Source organism: Caenorhabditis briggsae, assembly GCF_000004555.2.
Source record: "Caenorhabditis briggsae complete genome, chrV, whole genome shotgun sequence".
NCBI lineage: Eukaryota > Metazoa > Nematoda > Chromadorea > Rhabditida > Rhabditidae > Caenorhabditis > Caenorhabditis briggsae.
The window spans coordinates 10,961,731-10,978,119 of record NC_013488.2 but is presented as its reverse complement, the minus strand read 5'-3'; the positions used below and the strand labels follow the sequence as shown (position 1 = coordinate 10,978,119).

The following is a 16,389-nucleotide window of genomic DNA, read 5'->3' as shown; positions in this document are numbered from 1 at the left end:
GTGAAACGAGGGATGAGGCAAGCACGGCTTATACATCTCCCCCCTCCCTACCATCACAAAAAGGCTTCGAAGCGGTTTTTGAGAAAAAAGGAATAGAGAGGGACGGATAGAGAGAGAAAAAGAAGGAAGACCGATGTTTGGCAGAGAGACTGTGGTTGGCAACCGTAGATTGCCAATCTTGTCCTCTCACGGTCAATGGCAAAAATTGAAAAAAGCGATAGTTGATAGAGGGAGAAAGTGGGAAATAGAAAGTGAGGAAAAGCTTGAAACGTTGCGAATATATCCGAGGAGGCAAAAGGCGTCGAGATTTCGTGGAAGAACTAAGCGTGTGATGCTTCAAAAGAATGGAGACATACCACTGGAATCAAAAAGACTTAGACAGCGATGTGACCTCAATAAAAGGAGGAAAAGAATCGGTTTTTCTTTTATTCTATTCCAAGAAAAGATTTAGCAGCTATGATATCCGTGACTTTTTGATCGTTGTACGTATCCCAATTTTTTTCAAAATGTGGTAAGCTTTCTGATTTTTCAAAAAGATGAAACCGTTACACTATTTATTCAGAAGAGGGTTGCCTAAGCGATCAGGAATCAGGAATCTCATTATTTTTGTGTAACATAGTTTTCTCGGTTTTCTGAATAGAAACTTTAGGTAAAACCATGCAGAACTCCACGGTTTTTTTGAAAAGAAAATTTTAAAAAGAAACAAAAAATCTTGTGGCGGATCAAGACATCTCGAAACTGTTGAAAATATTCAAGATCGATTCTTCTCAATCAAACTAGAAATATTGAGAGATTAAGTGAAGAACAGAGAGATTAGTGACTGAAGATGTTCTCAAAGAAGGGAGGATTCTTCGCCCACTAATGGATTCCTCTAATGCGTTTGAATCGTGAAAAAAAGAGAGAAAGGAACAAATTGAAACAACGGGAAGCAAACTTAATTAGACCATTTTATCAAGAGGAACACTTTGATTGAAACGACAATATTATGATTTTCACAAGACAAAATAAATTATAATAGAACTCTGATTGGTGGGGAATGTTGAAGATGTAGTGTGTGGATATTCTGATTCACTGGGAATTACAGCAAACATGATGACCGAATCGTGATGAGTAACGGCATCTGAAAATGCATGCATTTACCAGAAAGTAACGAACGAATACACTTACTTCTTATGACTCATCGGACACGAATCTATTGCTGGAGGTAGACATTTTGGAGCGGTGAACCCATCTACATATTCTGCTCCTTCGGGACAGATGGACGCTGAAAAAGTTCTTATGTTAGACAATTAATTTTATAATTTGAGCTGTGCAAAGAATTCACACTCACTAGGAGAAGACTGAGAAGAAGGAAAGAATGGAACGGAACGTGGTACCTTTCTGTCGCCATTATTGTTACTAGAGGATGGTTTTGGAGGAGGCTCTGAAAATTGAAATAGTTCGAAAACGGTGAAGAGGATACGGTAAACACTCGAATGGTACATATCATAAGAATTTTGTTAGTTGACCACTTGTTGATATCTTTCACTGGAAATCCGATAAATTGGCTCAAAGTTGACAGAATGGGGGCGTTCTATTAGAGAAAGAGGTGCTAATAATTAGAACAAGAAAGCATATATAACATAAAGAATAAGACATCAAGAGGAAACACTTGTAAGAATTACATTTTCTCTTCTATAGTGGGAGAATTTGGAGTGGTGTTTTTCTGATCGAGATGATTACAAAGGACATTTTTCTTCAGACTATTTTTGAAGTTTTGACAACATACAGTACCGGTCCATACGATATACAACAGCGTATTTTTCAGCCGACGATTGGTCATTTTACCATTTTCAGGAGCCTATAGCTTGGCTGTCGAGTTTCCAATCACTTTAAAAACTTTGGAGGGTGTAGAACAGAAATAGGTGGAAAACTTTAGATACACAGAATTTTTTTGCCGATTTCTGAAAGACACAAAAACATCTGTAAAACTAGAAAGTTTCCATAGTTTCTATGGATGCAAAGTTTTTAATTCAGGTCTGTTGTACAACTTTCAAAATTTTTAGAAGTGATCGGTAACTTGACAGCGAGCGCCATTCCTGATATTTCATTGACTGGTAGTGTATATCAAAAAATCACTCACGTTTTCTACTGCTAAATCTCTGATTATCGTTTCCATGTCCGTTTCCGTTCCCAAATCCACAACGATTTTCAAAATCACAGTTGTCCCCGCCTCCTCCGTAATTACTATCTCCTCCATTATTGTTGTTGTTGTTCCCGCTGTTGTTGTTTCTTCTACCATTCCCTCCACTCCTATTCATTGAATTACCATTTCCAGAATTTCCTCCATTTCTAGGAGGACCATTTCTTCGATTCGATCCAGATCCTGATGCTTGTGTTGGTTTCATTGGTCTATCTCCTCCATTTCCATTTCCATTTACATTTGAATTCCCATTCCCATTTCCATTGTTCCTTGGAGGTGGTCCATTATTCCTATTGTTGCTACTATTACTGTTTCCAATTCCATTTCCATTACCATTTCCATTACCAGATTTCTTAAATTGCAGTCCTTTACACAAGGGCTTTGGCTCAGGAATTGGTGGAACAGGTCCATTGTTATTACCATTCCTTCCTCCATTCATTCCACTTAAATCAGCTTCACATCCATTCTCATTTTCTTCATAATCAGTATCTGGTCTCGGTCGTCTCGGGCGCTTCCCATCTCCATTGTTTCCATTCCACGGACATCCTCCGTTCCCACATTCTCGACTGTTCCCTCCTCGATTCCCATTATTTCCGTTTTCTCTTCTGCAGCTCATTCCACATCCTTCATTGTTTCCTCCATTCCTTCTACAATTTAATTCACATCCTCCTCGTGAATTCTGATTTCCACCTCTTCCTCTTCCATAAGTGCACCCATTCCCTCCACATCCTCCATGTCCATTACCATCTCCATCTTCATAATCATCATCTTCATCATATTTACTTTTCTTATTTGGATGTGGAATTGCAGTCGAATCTATATTATTTTCAATCATTGGTTCCACTTTTGGAGGACCAATAGGACCTTGAAATTGACCACCTTGATTGAATGGAACGATAGGATTTCTCGGTCCTCGATTCTCCCCATCCACGTTTCCCTCATCTTCTTCTCCATCATTATAAGGGCGATTCGGTCGGAACGGTCGTCTTTTTATAACCGGGGAAGGTTCTGGAATAGGTGGTAATCCAGCTGGAGGCACATCAACTTCATTTCCACAGCAGATGAATCTTCGAATTTCTCTATTGAATTCGCATTTGAAACCTCGAAGACATTGCTGCAAATTGCAGAATTGCTCAGGAACAACATACAAAGCTTACTGTGAAATAACAATCTCTTAATCGATTACCATAATCGATTAGAACAGTTTTATTCGGATCGTTACACTGTGGACGACGAGATGATGGACCAATTCTGAATAAGTTTGAATTAGAAAACGATCACGAATCCTTACTCACTTCACAGTTGTTGTTTCCATAATTGGTGGTTCTGTTGTAGTGATTACTGGAACCTTCCTACTTTTTGTTTTTCTTGGTTTCACGGTGGTTGTCTCGAACTCCCATTCAATATCCTCTTCCTCTTCCTCCTCTTCACTGATTTTCTTTCTCGCTGATTTCTTTTGTTCTATTTTCAAATCTTCTTCCTCCTCTTCGTCGATTGGGAACACTTTTTCTTCTTCATCTATCGGTTCAACGGTAACTCCAGGTTTCAATTTTGACATTGGAGGAGGTACGATTTCCAGTTCTGTTGAAGATTCAGATTCTGGATTTATTTCGGACCAACAACAGTAATCCTAGAAACGCAAAACAATTTTGGGATATACTCAAAAATGACAAGAACTCACTTGAAAACCAGGAATTAATATTGGAAATCTCTCACAAGCTGTTCCACCTGGACAACTTGTCTCGTTATAGACTCCGAGTTGTTGTTTGCATAACTGAAGGTCTCCACTGATCGGATGAATATACACTTTATTCCCTAAAAAGTTAAAAAATAACTGATTGCTCCGGAGTAGAGAAAACGTTACCAGAAGGACAATGAATTCCAATTCCAGCATCTGCGAACATCTTCATAAATCGTTTGGCAGAGACAAATTGAAGAGTTGTGGCGATGGTAAGCCAACATAGAAAGATTCGTTTCATCTGGGCACATCAAATGAATGAATGGCTGCAGACTTTCTTATTCGATCAGTGTCCACCTGGAGTGCAAATGTCAGGCCGAGGCGGATTTGGGCGCCGCCGGTCAGAGCAAATAGTGTCAAATCGTTTGGCGCCTCCTCCTTTTTCATTCGATTTCCGATTATTTCGGTAGATTCACACCGGAAATCTAGTGGAAACCATCACTAGGTGTTATGAATTTCGGGGTTTATGAGCAAACAATCGAAACAACTCAGAAAGCTGATTTATTAAGAAGTGATACGCAGAAAAAGTAGTCATATAGGGAACGGAAGATCAGGGAATTAAAGACGTGCCTGAACGCCTCCAGCAATGATAATCATTTCTCCAGTGATATATGAAGAGTCTTCTGATGCCAAGTATGCAACAGTTCCAGCGCAATCTTCTGGAACTCCAAGTCTGCCAAGAGCAATCTCTTGAGCATCAGTCAGATCCTTTTCAGATTCCTCGCCTCCGTTCCAAAGCTGAGAAACATTATATTTTTCAAAATTGAGACTAGGAAATAAAAATAAAAATCCTACCACTTCACTCATTTTGGTCTTGATAACTCCAGGAGCAATTCCATTAACTCGGATATTATCCTTCGCCAATCCCATTGCCAATGCTCTGGTGAGACCAACTAAAGCTGTCTTGGTGATACCGTAAGCAGCGATTCCTGGTGGACTCTTGTATGCAGAATACGATGAATTGAAGACAATCGCGCCACCTCCTTCTTTCGCAATATGTGGAGCAACTAGTTTTGTCATTTGGAATCCAGCTTTCACATTCACTTCAAATAACTTGTCCCAAACTTGATCAGAGACTTCCAGAATGTGACCAAATGCTGGGTTGATACCATGGTTGTTCACAAGAACATTGATCTTGCCGAACTTTTGAAGAGTCTAAAATGTTACTTTGGAATTTTGACGACAGAAAGAAAACTAACGAAATCAACGAGTTTCTGTTGATCGTCGGTACTTGCAATGTGTCCAGCAATTCCAGCTACTTTTGTCAATCCTTTTTTCTTCAGATACTCAATTGCTTCATCTACATTTTTCTGATTTCTACTTCCAATAACAACTGATGCTCCTTCAGCCAAAAGTCTTTCAGCAATGGCGAGACCGATTCTAAAAATTCAATCTTCTGTCATAGATATTTGTTTTTTTGTAATTTTCGTTTCTGTTTCAAATAATCAATAAGCTGATAATACCTACCCTTTTGTAGCCGCAGTCACGATTGCTACTTTCCCTTCAAATCGGTGGCACTTGTTCGACATTTTTCTGAAACATGTTTAAAATAAATAGGTTTTTTATAAAAAAGATTCGAGAATGACTTCAAAAACGAAACTTGGCGAACATTGAAAGAACATATAAATACGGCCACAATCTCTCAATGATAACGTCACTACACTATTCCCATCTCTTTTTGGTCGGCTAGAATGTAGTCTTCTCTTGCGCATTGAGAACAGGACTGGGCGTAAAATTTACGGGTTCAAAATCTGTAAAAGTTCGTAAAAACAGAACAATATATAAATGCAAAGTCCCAGCTCTGATTCAGAACTTTCTATTAGATTGTTTACGGAGTATACATTGAAAATGAAGTCTACAAAATATGAATTTCTAATTTTCTGAAACTATGATTATTCTGTTGGTTTATCAGTGATAACAATTGCGGGCAAAAAAAGATACTCTTTGCGAGGGCAAAACAACTTTTTTTCCGAAAAATGAAACTTCAAAAAATTGAATCTATAATGATTTGGTTAGAATAAAATACCGTATTTCCTCTAATTGAAGCCCATGGGCTTTTTTTTCTCTACCTCCTTTTTAGGAGATTACCAAAAACTGAAATTGCCAGAAATTTTTTAAAATAGAGAGAAAATGTCTACAATAACCGAATAGGCGAACTGAACTGTTCAAACTGCACTAACTGAACTGTCCGTACTTCTGTTATAGGATGCGCTTCTATGTTTTTAAGCACGTCACAGGGTGGGCTTCTATTGGAGGTGGGCTTCAAATAGAGGTGAGGTTCTATTAGAGGAAATACGGTAGTTGAAATGTAACATTTCCAACTTTCGATAACAAGATACACATAAGAATACTACCTTGTTGTCTTCGATATTGAATTGCTTGTAGTCAAACTACAGTTAAGAAATAACCGAATCGGTATATAAGCCTTGTTCCTACGCTTGGCTTTTCACAAACTTTCATACTTGTAACGGGCCGAGTCGGGTTTTTTTCTCAGAATTTTCAAGACCCAGCCCGTTTTGTCTCGAGCTTTCACCAAGAAGCTTTCACCAAGCTTCCACCAAGAACGGAGTGTCGTTTGAAAACATATCTAAAAGATTTGAAAAATTTCTGAAATTTCAAAATTCTTGAAATTTCAAAATCTATCGTTGTCTTCATTTATTCAAACGATGAACTTTTTTTTGAGCGGCATTGGAGAAGACTATGCTCAAGTTTTTTTCTTGAAACTGAGCAACCAACACAACCTTTCCCATTTGTGCGAAAAGATCCTACTTCTTTAAAGCCCTCATTTATGTTTCGAATACAACACAAAGTCACATCTTATGTAGCTTCTCCAACACCTCCCTTCATTTTCCAACTACTGAAAAACGGAAAGTTCCTGAACTTCTTTTCGGATGGTTGCAATGTGTTAACCGTGTGATTCCTTATCACTTTCATCATCCATGACACCCTGTTACAACCAATTAAAACAAGAAAAGTCGTCAGAGTCACACAAAGATCATGAAGTTTGCTGAGTACTCAAGCAGTCATAAAATAATACAGCATCATTAGCTGCTTCTCTAAAAAATTCGTATCTGGGATTTCGAAATATATTTCAATTCGAAAAAATGAAGAATGTTTTAAAGAAGTAAACAATAATTTATTATTTACACAAAAAATGAATTTTCAGTGACACATTTCTGGCATGATGGCAGCAAAAAGAAACAATTATACAAAAAAATTATTCAGGATCCATTGATAACATCTTTTCGGATGATCTCAATGATCGGTTCGTAAATATCCTTTGGAGCTCTGAGTCCCCAAATGAAATCCAAATGATTATAATCAGTCAACTTGTTGTTTTGCTGAAAAAGGAATCAATGAAGACTAAAAATAACGTAATTCAAAACTTACCACAATTGTTGCTGGGTTCAAATGGGTCAACAAGAAGTCAGTAACGTCAGTTGGGTCGGCAAGCCAATCCGAATCTCCCCAATACAAATAGACTGGTCGATTCACATTGGTGAAGTCATAGGATGGAACATTTCCTTGACCATAATGTTTCTTGTTTCCCTTCTCTCCATAATCATAGTATGGAGTACCTCCATGACGGACCATTTGAATCCAGTGGACGATATTTTGGGTGGAGGTGCCAGCTGGAGTATGAGCAACATAGATTGGGACACGAGTCTGAAAATGAAATGAAATCTTATGACATCTGGCTGGAAGTTCTCTTACAGCGTTAACTTGGTTCGATTCTGGTCCAGCAATGAGGAACATGACGTCATCACAAACATCAGCTTCCACTTTAAGTCCAGCACAGACGGATTGAGAGACAAGTTTCATGATCCAGTTATTTGGAAGGAACTCTCCTGATCCGAATACATCGAACCATCCATCGAATTCTGGTGCAAAGTACTCAGCGAAGAATTTTAGAGCTCCCTTGATGTGCTTAACAGATCCAACTGGTGCCAGAGCGAAGAATTTCTTGATCTGAAATTTACGAAAATTGAACAAATTACCACATACGAAAAACAATACCTTATTTCCCCATCCAACTTTATCGTTAGAAAGCCTACTGAACATGGTGAGCGTTCCTTGTGAGTGTCCCATGTAATACAAACTATCCTGTCCAGTGACTTCCAGAGCCTTTTCAATCATAGCTGGCAAATCGTACTCTTGCATCTCATCCCATGACCAATCCCAGAATGCAGAATGCGATGGTTTCAAGTTTTTATGTTTCATACTGTAGGTGTTTCCACGGAAGTTTCCGAGCCAGACATCGTATCCAGCATCTGCGAAGAGGAATGCAGCAGATTCAGTCGGCAAATTGACGACCCAGTTATCAGATGCACATTCCAATCCGTGTTGCATGAAAACGACTGGCTTCTTTCCATTTGGCCATGTGACGTTTGCTGAAAATTCTGGGTTATTTTGAGGTATAAAGATGTGGACTCACTCTTTCCGTAGGGGATTCTGTGCAACTCCAAAATGTAGCCATCTTCGGTGGTAACATCATAGATCATGGCTGGATATCCCCACCGCATGATGATTTGGGGCTGAAATTCAGAACTGAAGGATCTCAGTTTATAGATTGCAAACTAAACTAATAGAATATTTCAATGATGTTTTGAAAATCTAGATAGCTATTTTCAAACCTACCGTAGTCATTTTCATCTCTGGATCAGCATCATGACTGTAAACTGTAGCTGACGTGGCAAGCACAGCCAACAGAACTGTACCCCACGACTTCATAGCCCCGAGAGTCTAGCTGAATGAAGCTTGTGGTTTCCCTGTTATCAACCACGTTGCCGACCATGCTTTTATCACGATCTTCTTGTCCCTGAATTGTGCACCCCGCACCTCGACTCCGCCCATTTTTCCTGTTTCCCGGCACAATTTGAAGTTTGATCTAGAGGAATAGACTGAAGCAAATAAGGAAAAGTGAAGTTTTATCAGAAATTAAGCAAAATTACAAGATGATGTTTGAAGAGAACTGTTAAGTGGGTCACAAAGAACATGGTTTGGAGAACGAAATACGGAAGGAAGTCATAGTTTTTTGCTTTTGGAAAACAGTTTTCATGGATGGGGCAGAATTATAAGTAAATTGAACGTACACCGTAGTACAAAAAAATAAATAATAATGATAATGGTAAGATTAGCAGTGTCGGATCAGATTGAACCCCTTTTAGCATCCCTTCACTTTGACATTGTCTGGGCACTCGCAAACAGCACCGTTTTGTCCTGGAAGACAGAGATGTTCGCATCCTCCGTTGTTCTCAGAGCAAGGAGTATTGGGTCCAAGGCATGATTTCGGAACAGCAAGGATTCCGAAGACCTTTCCGGAACCACCAAGAGAGATTTGGAAACTGCGGTATCCCTCTCCATAAACACCTACGGAGTGGATTCGGTTGCTGAAAAATAGGACAGTTGGTTTTAGAATTAGATGGAAATGATCTCACTCTTTCCAGTCGGTCCAATAGAACTTTTGCTCTTGGTCATGAGTCAATCCGAATGGGTATTGAAGGCTGCTGAACACAGTTCTTCTGTTGGCTCCGTTGAACTGGACACACGACAAACGGTGATTTCCTGCATCCACCCAGCAGAGTTCTCTTCTCTTTGGAAGAATGGTGAGTCCGTTTGGAAGATGGATGTCTTCATTCAAGAATACTCGATTGTTCTTTCCATCCATATCGACTCTTCCGATATATGGATTCTCACGATGCCAGTCAGAATAATACAGATGACGTCCGTAGAGATCGAGAACAACAGAACGAGGATTGACGAGCCCTTCGGTGACCAACGACTTTTTGAATTTACCATTGAGCGAAGCCACTCCAATCTCGTCGTTCATTGAATCGGCATAATACACATTTCTCGATGACCAGTCCACAGCAATACCTTCTGGACTGCTGAGTTCCTTGCTGAAGAATGATTTGTGATCTGTTCCGTTCATGGAAGCAGTGCGAATGGAATGTCCAGACATGTCACTCCAGACAATTTTCTCGGTTTGGCAGTCGTAATCAATGCCAACTGGGATATGATGGGGGATCACAATCAACTGTTTTCCGTACTCGTCTGGATTTGTTGAGCGTTTGAAAATGGCCATTCCACGTGCGACTAGAAGCTTGTCAGTTCTAGATGAGGAGTCTGCTGAAAATTTCAGAAATGTGGGAAAAGTTGACACAAACCAAGAAACCCAGATAAAACCCAAAAAGGAGCTAACGAAGTGGTGTGATGGGTGTATGTGGCTAGGGAAATACCAACAAAGGTAGTGAAAGACAAACACAATGAGTTTAGGAACCTGATAAATATGAAAAGGAGCAATATTTCAGGATCAAAGATTCTTGATGATCTTGACCTGATTTCCATTGAGAAAAAGTATGCTGAAATGGTTTTTGTTTTCTGAATTATTATTTTCTGAAAATAGCTTACGAGAGCATGTTTTTCCATCTCCATGATATCCGTAATGACAGTTACAAACGTAGTGTCCGCCTTCTCCAGGAACGCAATCAGCATTCGAATCACAAAGCGAACGATCATCAAGACAAGAGCTCATCGAGACACAAACATATCCATTTCCATTATATCCAGCATTACATTTGCACTGATAGGCACCTGTCATTTGGTTCTGAGCGCAATAGGCATGGACGGAGCAGTTTGTGCATCTTGGTGTATCTAAAAAGAACTTATTTGTGTAGGATAAATTTTATTAGAATTCCTACCCATAACATCGCATGATTTGTATCCATCTCCAGAAGATCCAGGTTTGCAAATACATTCATAGGCTCCTGTAGTATGATGCATTACACATTGGGCATTTGCGTGGCAGATTCTTGGTTCAAGATTACAGTTTGTGGCAGGAGCATACGGAACACAGTTAACACCGTCTCCCTTGAACCCGTCCACGCATTTACAGGCATGTGCTGTCAGAACTTCATCGTAGGCGCAATGAGCATTTTGATGGCATGCGTTTGGATTTGATGGGTTGCATTGATCAGCTCCACGACAGTTTAAGAAACCGTCTCCACGGAATCCAGGAAGACATTTGCAGATGTATTCTCCAGCACCATTTTCATCGATGACACAATGACCGTTGCTGTGACAATCTGATGACTCAACACATGTTTTTGGTTCGGCAGGAACCATGTTTGGTTTGGCCAATGGAACACAGTTGAAGCCGTCTCCAACGAATTCAGTATAACATTCACAGCGATATTGTCTGAATTTTTAACCTGCGGTGGTTCTAGTTTATTGAAATATCTTACTTGTTATGTTCATCATACACACACTGAGCATCCGCTCCACAGTTTGGATCGCAAGAAGCGATTGATTGAACCGATGGTTGACTTTGTAATTGGGGAACTGAAAGGGATGGGAACGTGTTTGGGGGAAAAACATGAGGGATACTGACCAGCAGGTGAAAGAGCTGAGATAGCTAGCTGAGATTGCATGCAATATTTTCCATCTCCAGTGTATCCTGACTGGCATACGCAACGGAATGTGGCGCCCGTTGAAGATCTTTCATAGACACAATCAGCGAATTCAGAGCAATCACGGGTAACATCACAACCAAGGTCCGATGCTAAAAGGGGGAGAGTTGGGTGATAGAAAAGGGAAAGAATATTGTGGGAAAAGCCAGGGGATAAGGGTATAGGGAGAGGATAGCTTAAGCAACATACCTGAAGCAGAAGATCCTGGAAGTGTGCAATCCACTCCGTTTCCGACGTATGGCTCTGTGCAAGCACACTGATAGTATCCAAGATTGTGATGATACGCGCAACTTCCGTGCTCAGAGCATTCTTCGTGAGAGCGACACACTTTTCCTATAGAAGCATTTGATCAGAAAACCTAGTGAAATGTCTTACCGAGAGATCCAGTTTGCTGTTGTTGTTCATGTCGATTGTGAGAAGAATGGGCGTGTCGGTCTTCAAGAAGACTCTCGCAAGTGATTCCATTTCCACTGAATCCTGCCTTGCATACACACTCCGACTGTAAATCTTCATTTTAAGAAAACATTTATAATGCTAATAAACTCACTCCTCCACTTGGCTCTGGCATACATTCAGCATTCACATCACAAACATAACTTCCACATGCTTGTCCTCTGTTTTGTGGAATATGGGCATTGTGTTTTGGTTTGTTCTCCTCTGGTGGTCCGCAATGATTGACTCCATCTCCAACATACCATCCTCTACACTTACATCTTCCAGTTGGATGTTCTGATGTGAACACACATTCTCCCCATTGATGACATTGGTTATGTGCGGTACAAAGTCCCTCGGAAGTGGCTCCGACTCCGGAATGCTGACTCTGTTGTTGATGTTGATGATGTTCGTGGTGACCAGCATGTTGCTCTCTGATACAAGATCTTCCGTCCCCTTGGTATCCTGGAAGACACTGACAACTGAAGGCTCCTGGTCGATTGGTACATTTCGCATGTTGGTCACAGTTATGATCTCCTCTCTGACACTCATCCAAATCCTGACAGATCCATCCAATATGAGATGAAGCATCATGGGTTGCTTGGTATCCAGGTTCACATTCGCAACGGTACGATGGATCAACAACACGACATTTCATATTCGGAAGAGTACATTGATGTCTTCCAGGAGCACAAACGGAATCGCTGCTAATAGCCTCATTGTTATATGGAATTTCGATTGGGCGTTCAGAAGCAAGTTGAGATTGACCATGTTGACGACGATCAAAGTGTCCACCAGATGGGGCTGAGTTTGATGCAGGACTAGTTGAGCGAGTCGCAAAATTCTTGGCTCCATAACGAACTACGCCTTCGTCGGCGTTGTATACAACATTGATTCTTTTCACATGAAGCTTCATGGAGTGGTCACGGTCAAACTATAATCGAATTGTGCTCCATGGATCATTCAAACTTAACTAACCTCCTTAAATGGACATTCTTCAAAAGTGATTTGTTGCTCAACACTCATTCTGTATGTTTGCGTATTTCCACCGTCTCGAATAATGACATCAAAGGCAGCTCGGGATGTGAGGTATCCTGAAAAATAAGCATTACGATTTATACAGTTTTAAGCTTCACTAGTGCTGTAGGAAGTGAGAAATTAAAAAAATAAAGTGCTCAAAACTGAAAAAAACTGAGCCGAAACTAAACAAAAGCTGTTTTTTCAATCATCACCTATTCCTTCAATATATCTATTTCTGTCTGAAAATGTTTTGTTCTCATTATTAATTCAAACCACTCACCTCTTCTTTCTCTAACATACTCCTCCTCATAATCTGGGAAAATCACTTCAGATCCTGGAGCAATATCTGGAAGTGTTCCAGACACGAACAAGTGAGATTTGAAGTAATCATGAATATTTCTTCCCGAAAATTCTTGCTTAAGTGTCACATAGTTGTTTTGTCCAACATGAATTGCAACGGTTCTATTAAACAGACCGCCAGTCAATTGGAATCCATTGTAGACATTTGGAGACTGAACATCAGCAAACAACCATCCCATAACACCACCGATTGAGTAGAGGAAAAGAAGTGGGTGACCGAGATCAGATGGTATCTGAAAAAAAAACGAAGTTACAGTTTCACGAAGCAGATTTTGGCCGATACCTTCGAAACTGCCGTGTGCACATTTCCATCTGTGGATGTTGCAAAAGTGTGCAATTCCGTTTTATCAATTGGAATTCTGTTAATAACGCCTTCGAAACTTCCGGAAATTCTCTGTGGTTCTCCTTTTGGAAGACACTCCTTTCCGTTTCCGTAGTATCCAGTGTCACAGGTACAACAGAACCCACCTTCCAAATCTTGACAGACAGAATTAGCATGACAGCTCTTATCATCTCTTTGAGAGCACGACATTTCTGAAATCGGGTTTATGTTAAGATTTTAATTCTTCCAGCAAAAAATTCACTTTGAGCTGTTTGTCCTGCTGATTGCTGATGGTGCTGATTGTGTTGTGGTTGGGGTTGTTGCTCTTGCTCTCTTGTTGGTTCCTGATATCTCGTACCATCCACTTGTTCTTCTTCATCATCGTCATCGTCTACCGTATTCTCCAACTCTGGTCTTGGTTCTTGTGGCACTGGTGGAGCATTTGGTCTCTCTGCACAGATACATCTTTCACATCCTCTCTCATCTCTCACAGTTCTGCATTCAGCTGGACAATTGTCAACGAACTTATCTTTTGGACAATCGGCTGCTGAAATATAAAAATTTTAGTCCAAAAAAATAATTTTCAGAAAAGGACGTACGCTGTTCTCCTTCGTATTCTTGATCGTAATTGTTGTAGTCATACTCGTCTGTTCCATCATCCTTTGGGTCTTCTATTGAATTTCCAGAAATTCGGAAGATGAAAGAATTACCGAATTGATTATTTGACAATCTGAAATCGTTTTTTGCACCCAAATTATTGAGATGGATCTTACGAAGAAAGTTCCTTGACATCTGGACCTCCAGAATTCACATTTGTTTGAATTTGCCCAACCGAACGAACAAATCCAGTTTGAGCATAGTATCCCATTGAAGATGACCATGGAAGAGCACCATAGTGGTTGATGCAATAAGTGGATATTCCATCAGTAACGATTGCGATCTGAAAATTACAATGGACATACGAAAAAAATATTCTGAAAGTAGTGAATCCGACAACTATTGTATTGTTCTATTATTTTTTCAAACCCCAACATACCTGGAAACTAGCTGGTCCATCTTGTTCTGCATTTTGAATATCACTCCATGTAATCACAACAGCTTGAAGTCCATGGAAATCAACAGCATCTGTGAAAGCCTGTTTCACATCCTGAGTCAGCTTTGCCAAAAGTCCTTGATCATCGGAAGTGACTCTATAATCTATCTTTCCATTGGCAACCGGAGAATAGAACACAGCAATTGCTGGAGTCGGAATCTTTGCAAGAATTTCATTTTTCTCGGGCACTGGTTTTCCCAATCCAATGATTCCATTGTGGGACAAGAAGATCTCATCAATGGGTTTCTGGAGAAAGATCAGAGGGGTCTTCAGAGCAACCGCACTTTGATCCAATGAGTATTTCAGTCTCTAAAATATAAAAAGATATATAATGTCAGCTGTTAGATTCTTACAGTATCTCCAGCCGGCTGTCCGAATGGATAAAACTCTTGAGTGCCATCCCCTCTCGTTTCTAATAGTAATGAGAGCAATAGTAATATCAACACTTTTTTGTGTTTCATGTTACCTGAAATTATGGAAAATTGCCACGTGCCAAAATCCAGATGACGAGAAAGAAAAACATTGTATATATGATGATGTTGTATTAACATGTAAGGAGTAATTGAGTGGAGAGGGCATTGAAATCTTCCACTCGAATAGGTCCTCCTACTATCCAAGGTTGTATAGGAAGAGGGTGAAAAAAAACGAAACAAACAACACTATGCAACATATATGAAAAAACGAAAAATTGTATACATTAGAGTAAAAATTTAACAACCACATAGTGTTCCCAGTCAAAAGGTAAACTCGGTTTGATTGAATAATCGGGAAAAACGGGATGAGAGATTGAAGAAATTATGGATGGAGCAGAGAAAAAGGCAAAGTTCTCTCAGAAATGCACTGATAACGAAAGAAGATGATACCGGCGATAAGACAGTTTTTTGACAGATTTAAGTGAAAAAAAAGCCTCTCAAAATGGGACTGGAAACGATTTGTATTGGTAAACAAGGCGAAGTTTAAAGTGTTGTGGACAATACAGTAATCTGCAACGTGTGATTAATGAGGAATGATCATGCATTCATAAGGATCAAAATGTTTCGGTTTGGTGATGATGAGTGAACCAACTTGACCCAATTCAGAAAAAAAGTTGGTTATTGGTTATCTTTTAGTGGTCAACTCAGCCTTGAAAATATTCACCTACTGTTTCAATAACGGATGGTCGAGACAGCCGACAGGCGGTGTATAAGATGATGATGATGATGATGATTCAATGTTGCACAAAGAGAAGAGTGGGAACGAATGAAAAACGAAGAGGAAAAGGGTCACCACCAAGACGTTTACGATTCTTCAGATGACACACACACCGGCTGGACGGAATGGAAGAAGAAGGGAAGAACGATACTAAAACCGCTGTGAGCGATGAAATGCGAGATGATCGGCACATCTGTGCCCACGAAGAAATTGAACGCTTTGAGAGCAGACAATCGCCGAGGTCACCGACCCCTTCTAACTTTTTTTCCGAGAAATGCGAGAAGGTTTGAAGGAAGGAGGAAGGAAGAACGGCTGTGGTGCAGGTGTCGTTTGGGTCTCATCGGGGTGTGTCTGTTGATTGACACCGTTCAGACGTGGCAAGACGAAAGAGGAGAAGAAAGATAGTGATATTGGATGGGGAACAAAGACAAGTGATGTTATGAGTAGGAAGATTGTTAAGAGTTGATTAACGCGATTAGAAATTGTGAAAATATTATTTCAGATTAGATCTTGTCCACTTTATATGCTCCGGATTGTGGAGGAAGTCTGCTCAAAGATAACGTTCATAAACTTTAGAATTTC

At 40.0% G+C, this 16,389-nt stretch overlaps 4 protein-coding genes across 4 annotated transcripts; all 4 read right to left on the bottom strand.

Annotated features, from left to right (window-relative positions):
- Positions 1 to 1,068: 1,068 nt before the first annotated feature.
- Positions 1,069 to 4,161, bottom strand: Cbr-pqn-67 (the record flags this gene model as incomplete). Its single annotated transcript, XM_002636964.1, has 8 exons — positions 1,069 to 1,120; positions 1,168 to 1,264; positions 1,331 to 1,423; positions 2,123 to 3,296; positions 3,340 to 3,433; positions 3,478 to 3,812; positions 3,864 to 3,997; positions 4,047 to 4,161. The coding sequence occupies 8 exons, from the start codon at positions 4,159 to 4,161 to the stop codon at positions 1,069 to 1,071; spliced, it is 2,094 nt and encodes a 697-aa protein (XP_002637010.1).
- A 317-nt stretch (positions 4,162 to 4,478) lies between these two features.
- Positions 4,479 to 5,449, bottom strand: CBG09503 (the record flags this gene model as incomplete). Its single annotated transcript, XM_002636965.1, has 4 exons — positions 4,479 to 4,658; positions 4,716 to 5,075; positions 5,120 to 5,300; positions 5,388 to 5,449. The coding sequence occupies 4 exons, from the start codon at positions 5,447 to 5,449 to the stop codon at positions 4,479 to 4,481; spliced, it is 783 nt and encodes a 260-aa protein (XP_002637011.1).
- A 1,692-nt stretch (positions 5,450 to 7,141) lies between these two features.
- Cbr-lipl-1 lies at positions 7,142 to 8,651 on the bottom strand (the record flags this gene model as incomplete). Its single annotated transcript, XM_002636966.1, has 6 exons — positions 7,142 to 7,261; positions 7,311 to 7,586; positions 7,635 to 7,889; positions 7,938 to 8,311; positions 8,356 to 8,455; positions 8,559 to 8,651. 6 exons carry the CDS (start codon positions 8,649 to 8,651, stop codon positions 7,142 to 7,144), a joined length of 1,218 nt encoding a protein of 405 aa, XP_002637012.1.
- A 433-nt stretch (positions 8,652 to 9,084) lies between these two features.
- Positions 9,085 to 15,077, bottom strand: Cbr-nid-1 (the record flags this gene model as incomplete). The annotated part of the gene is made up of 17 exons (XM_045237663.1): positions 9,085 to 9,310; positions 9,359 to 10,049; positions 10,332 to 10,574; positions 10,622 to 11,118; positions 11,165 to 11,261; positions 11,296 to 11,481; positions 11,579 to 11,722; positions 11,765 to 11,888; positions 11,937 to 12,755; positions 12,800 to 12,915; positions 13,122 to 13,434; positions 13,485 to 13,735; positions 13,786 to 14,070; positions 14,123 to 14,321; positions 14,356 to 14,463; positions 14,560 to 14,925; positions 14,970 to 15,077. The coding sequence occupies 17 exons, from the start codon at positions 15,075 to 15,077 to the stop codon at positions 9,085 to 9,087; spliced, it is 4,773 nt and encodes a 1,590-aa protein (XP_045094031.1).
- Between the last annotated feature and the right edge of the window lie 1,312 nt (positions 15,078 to 16,389).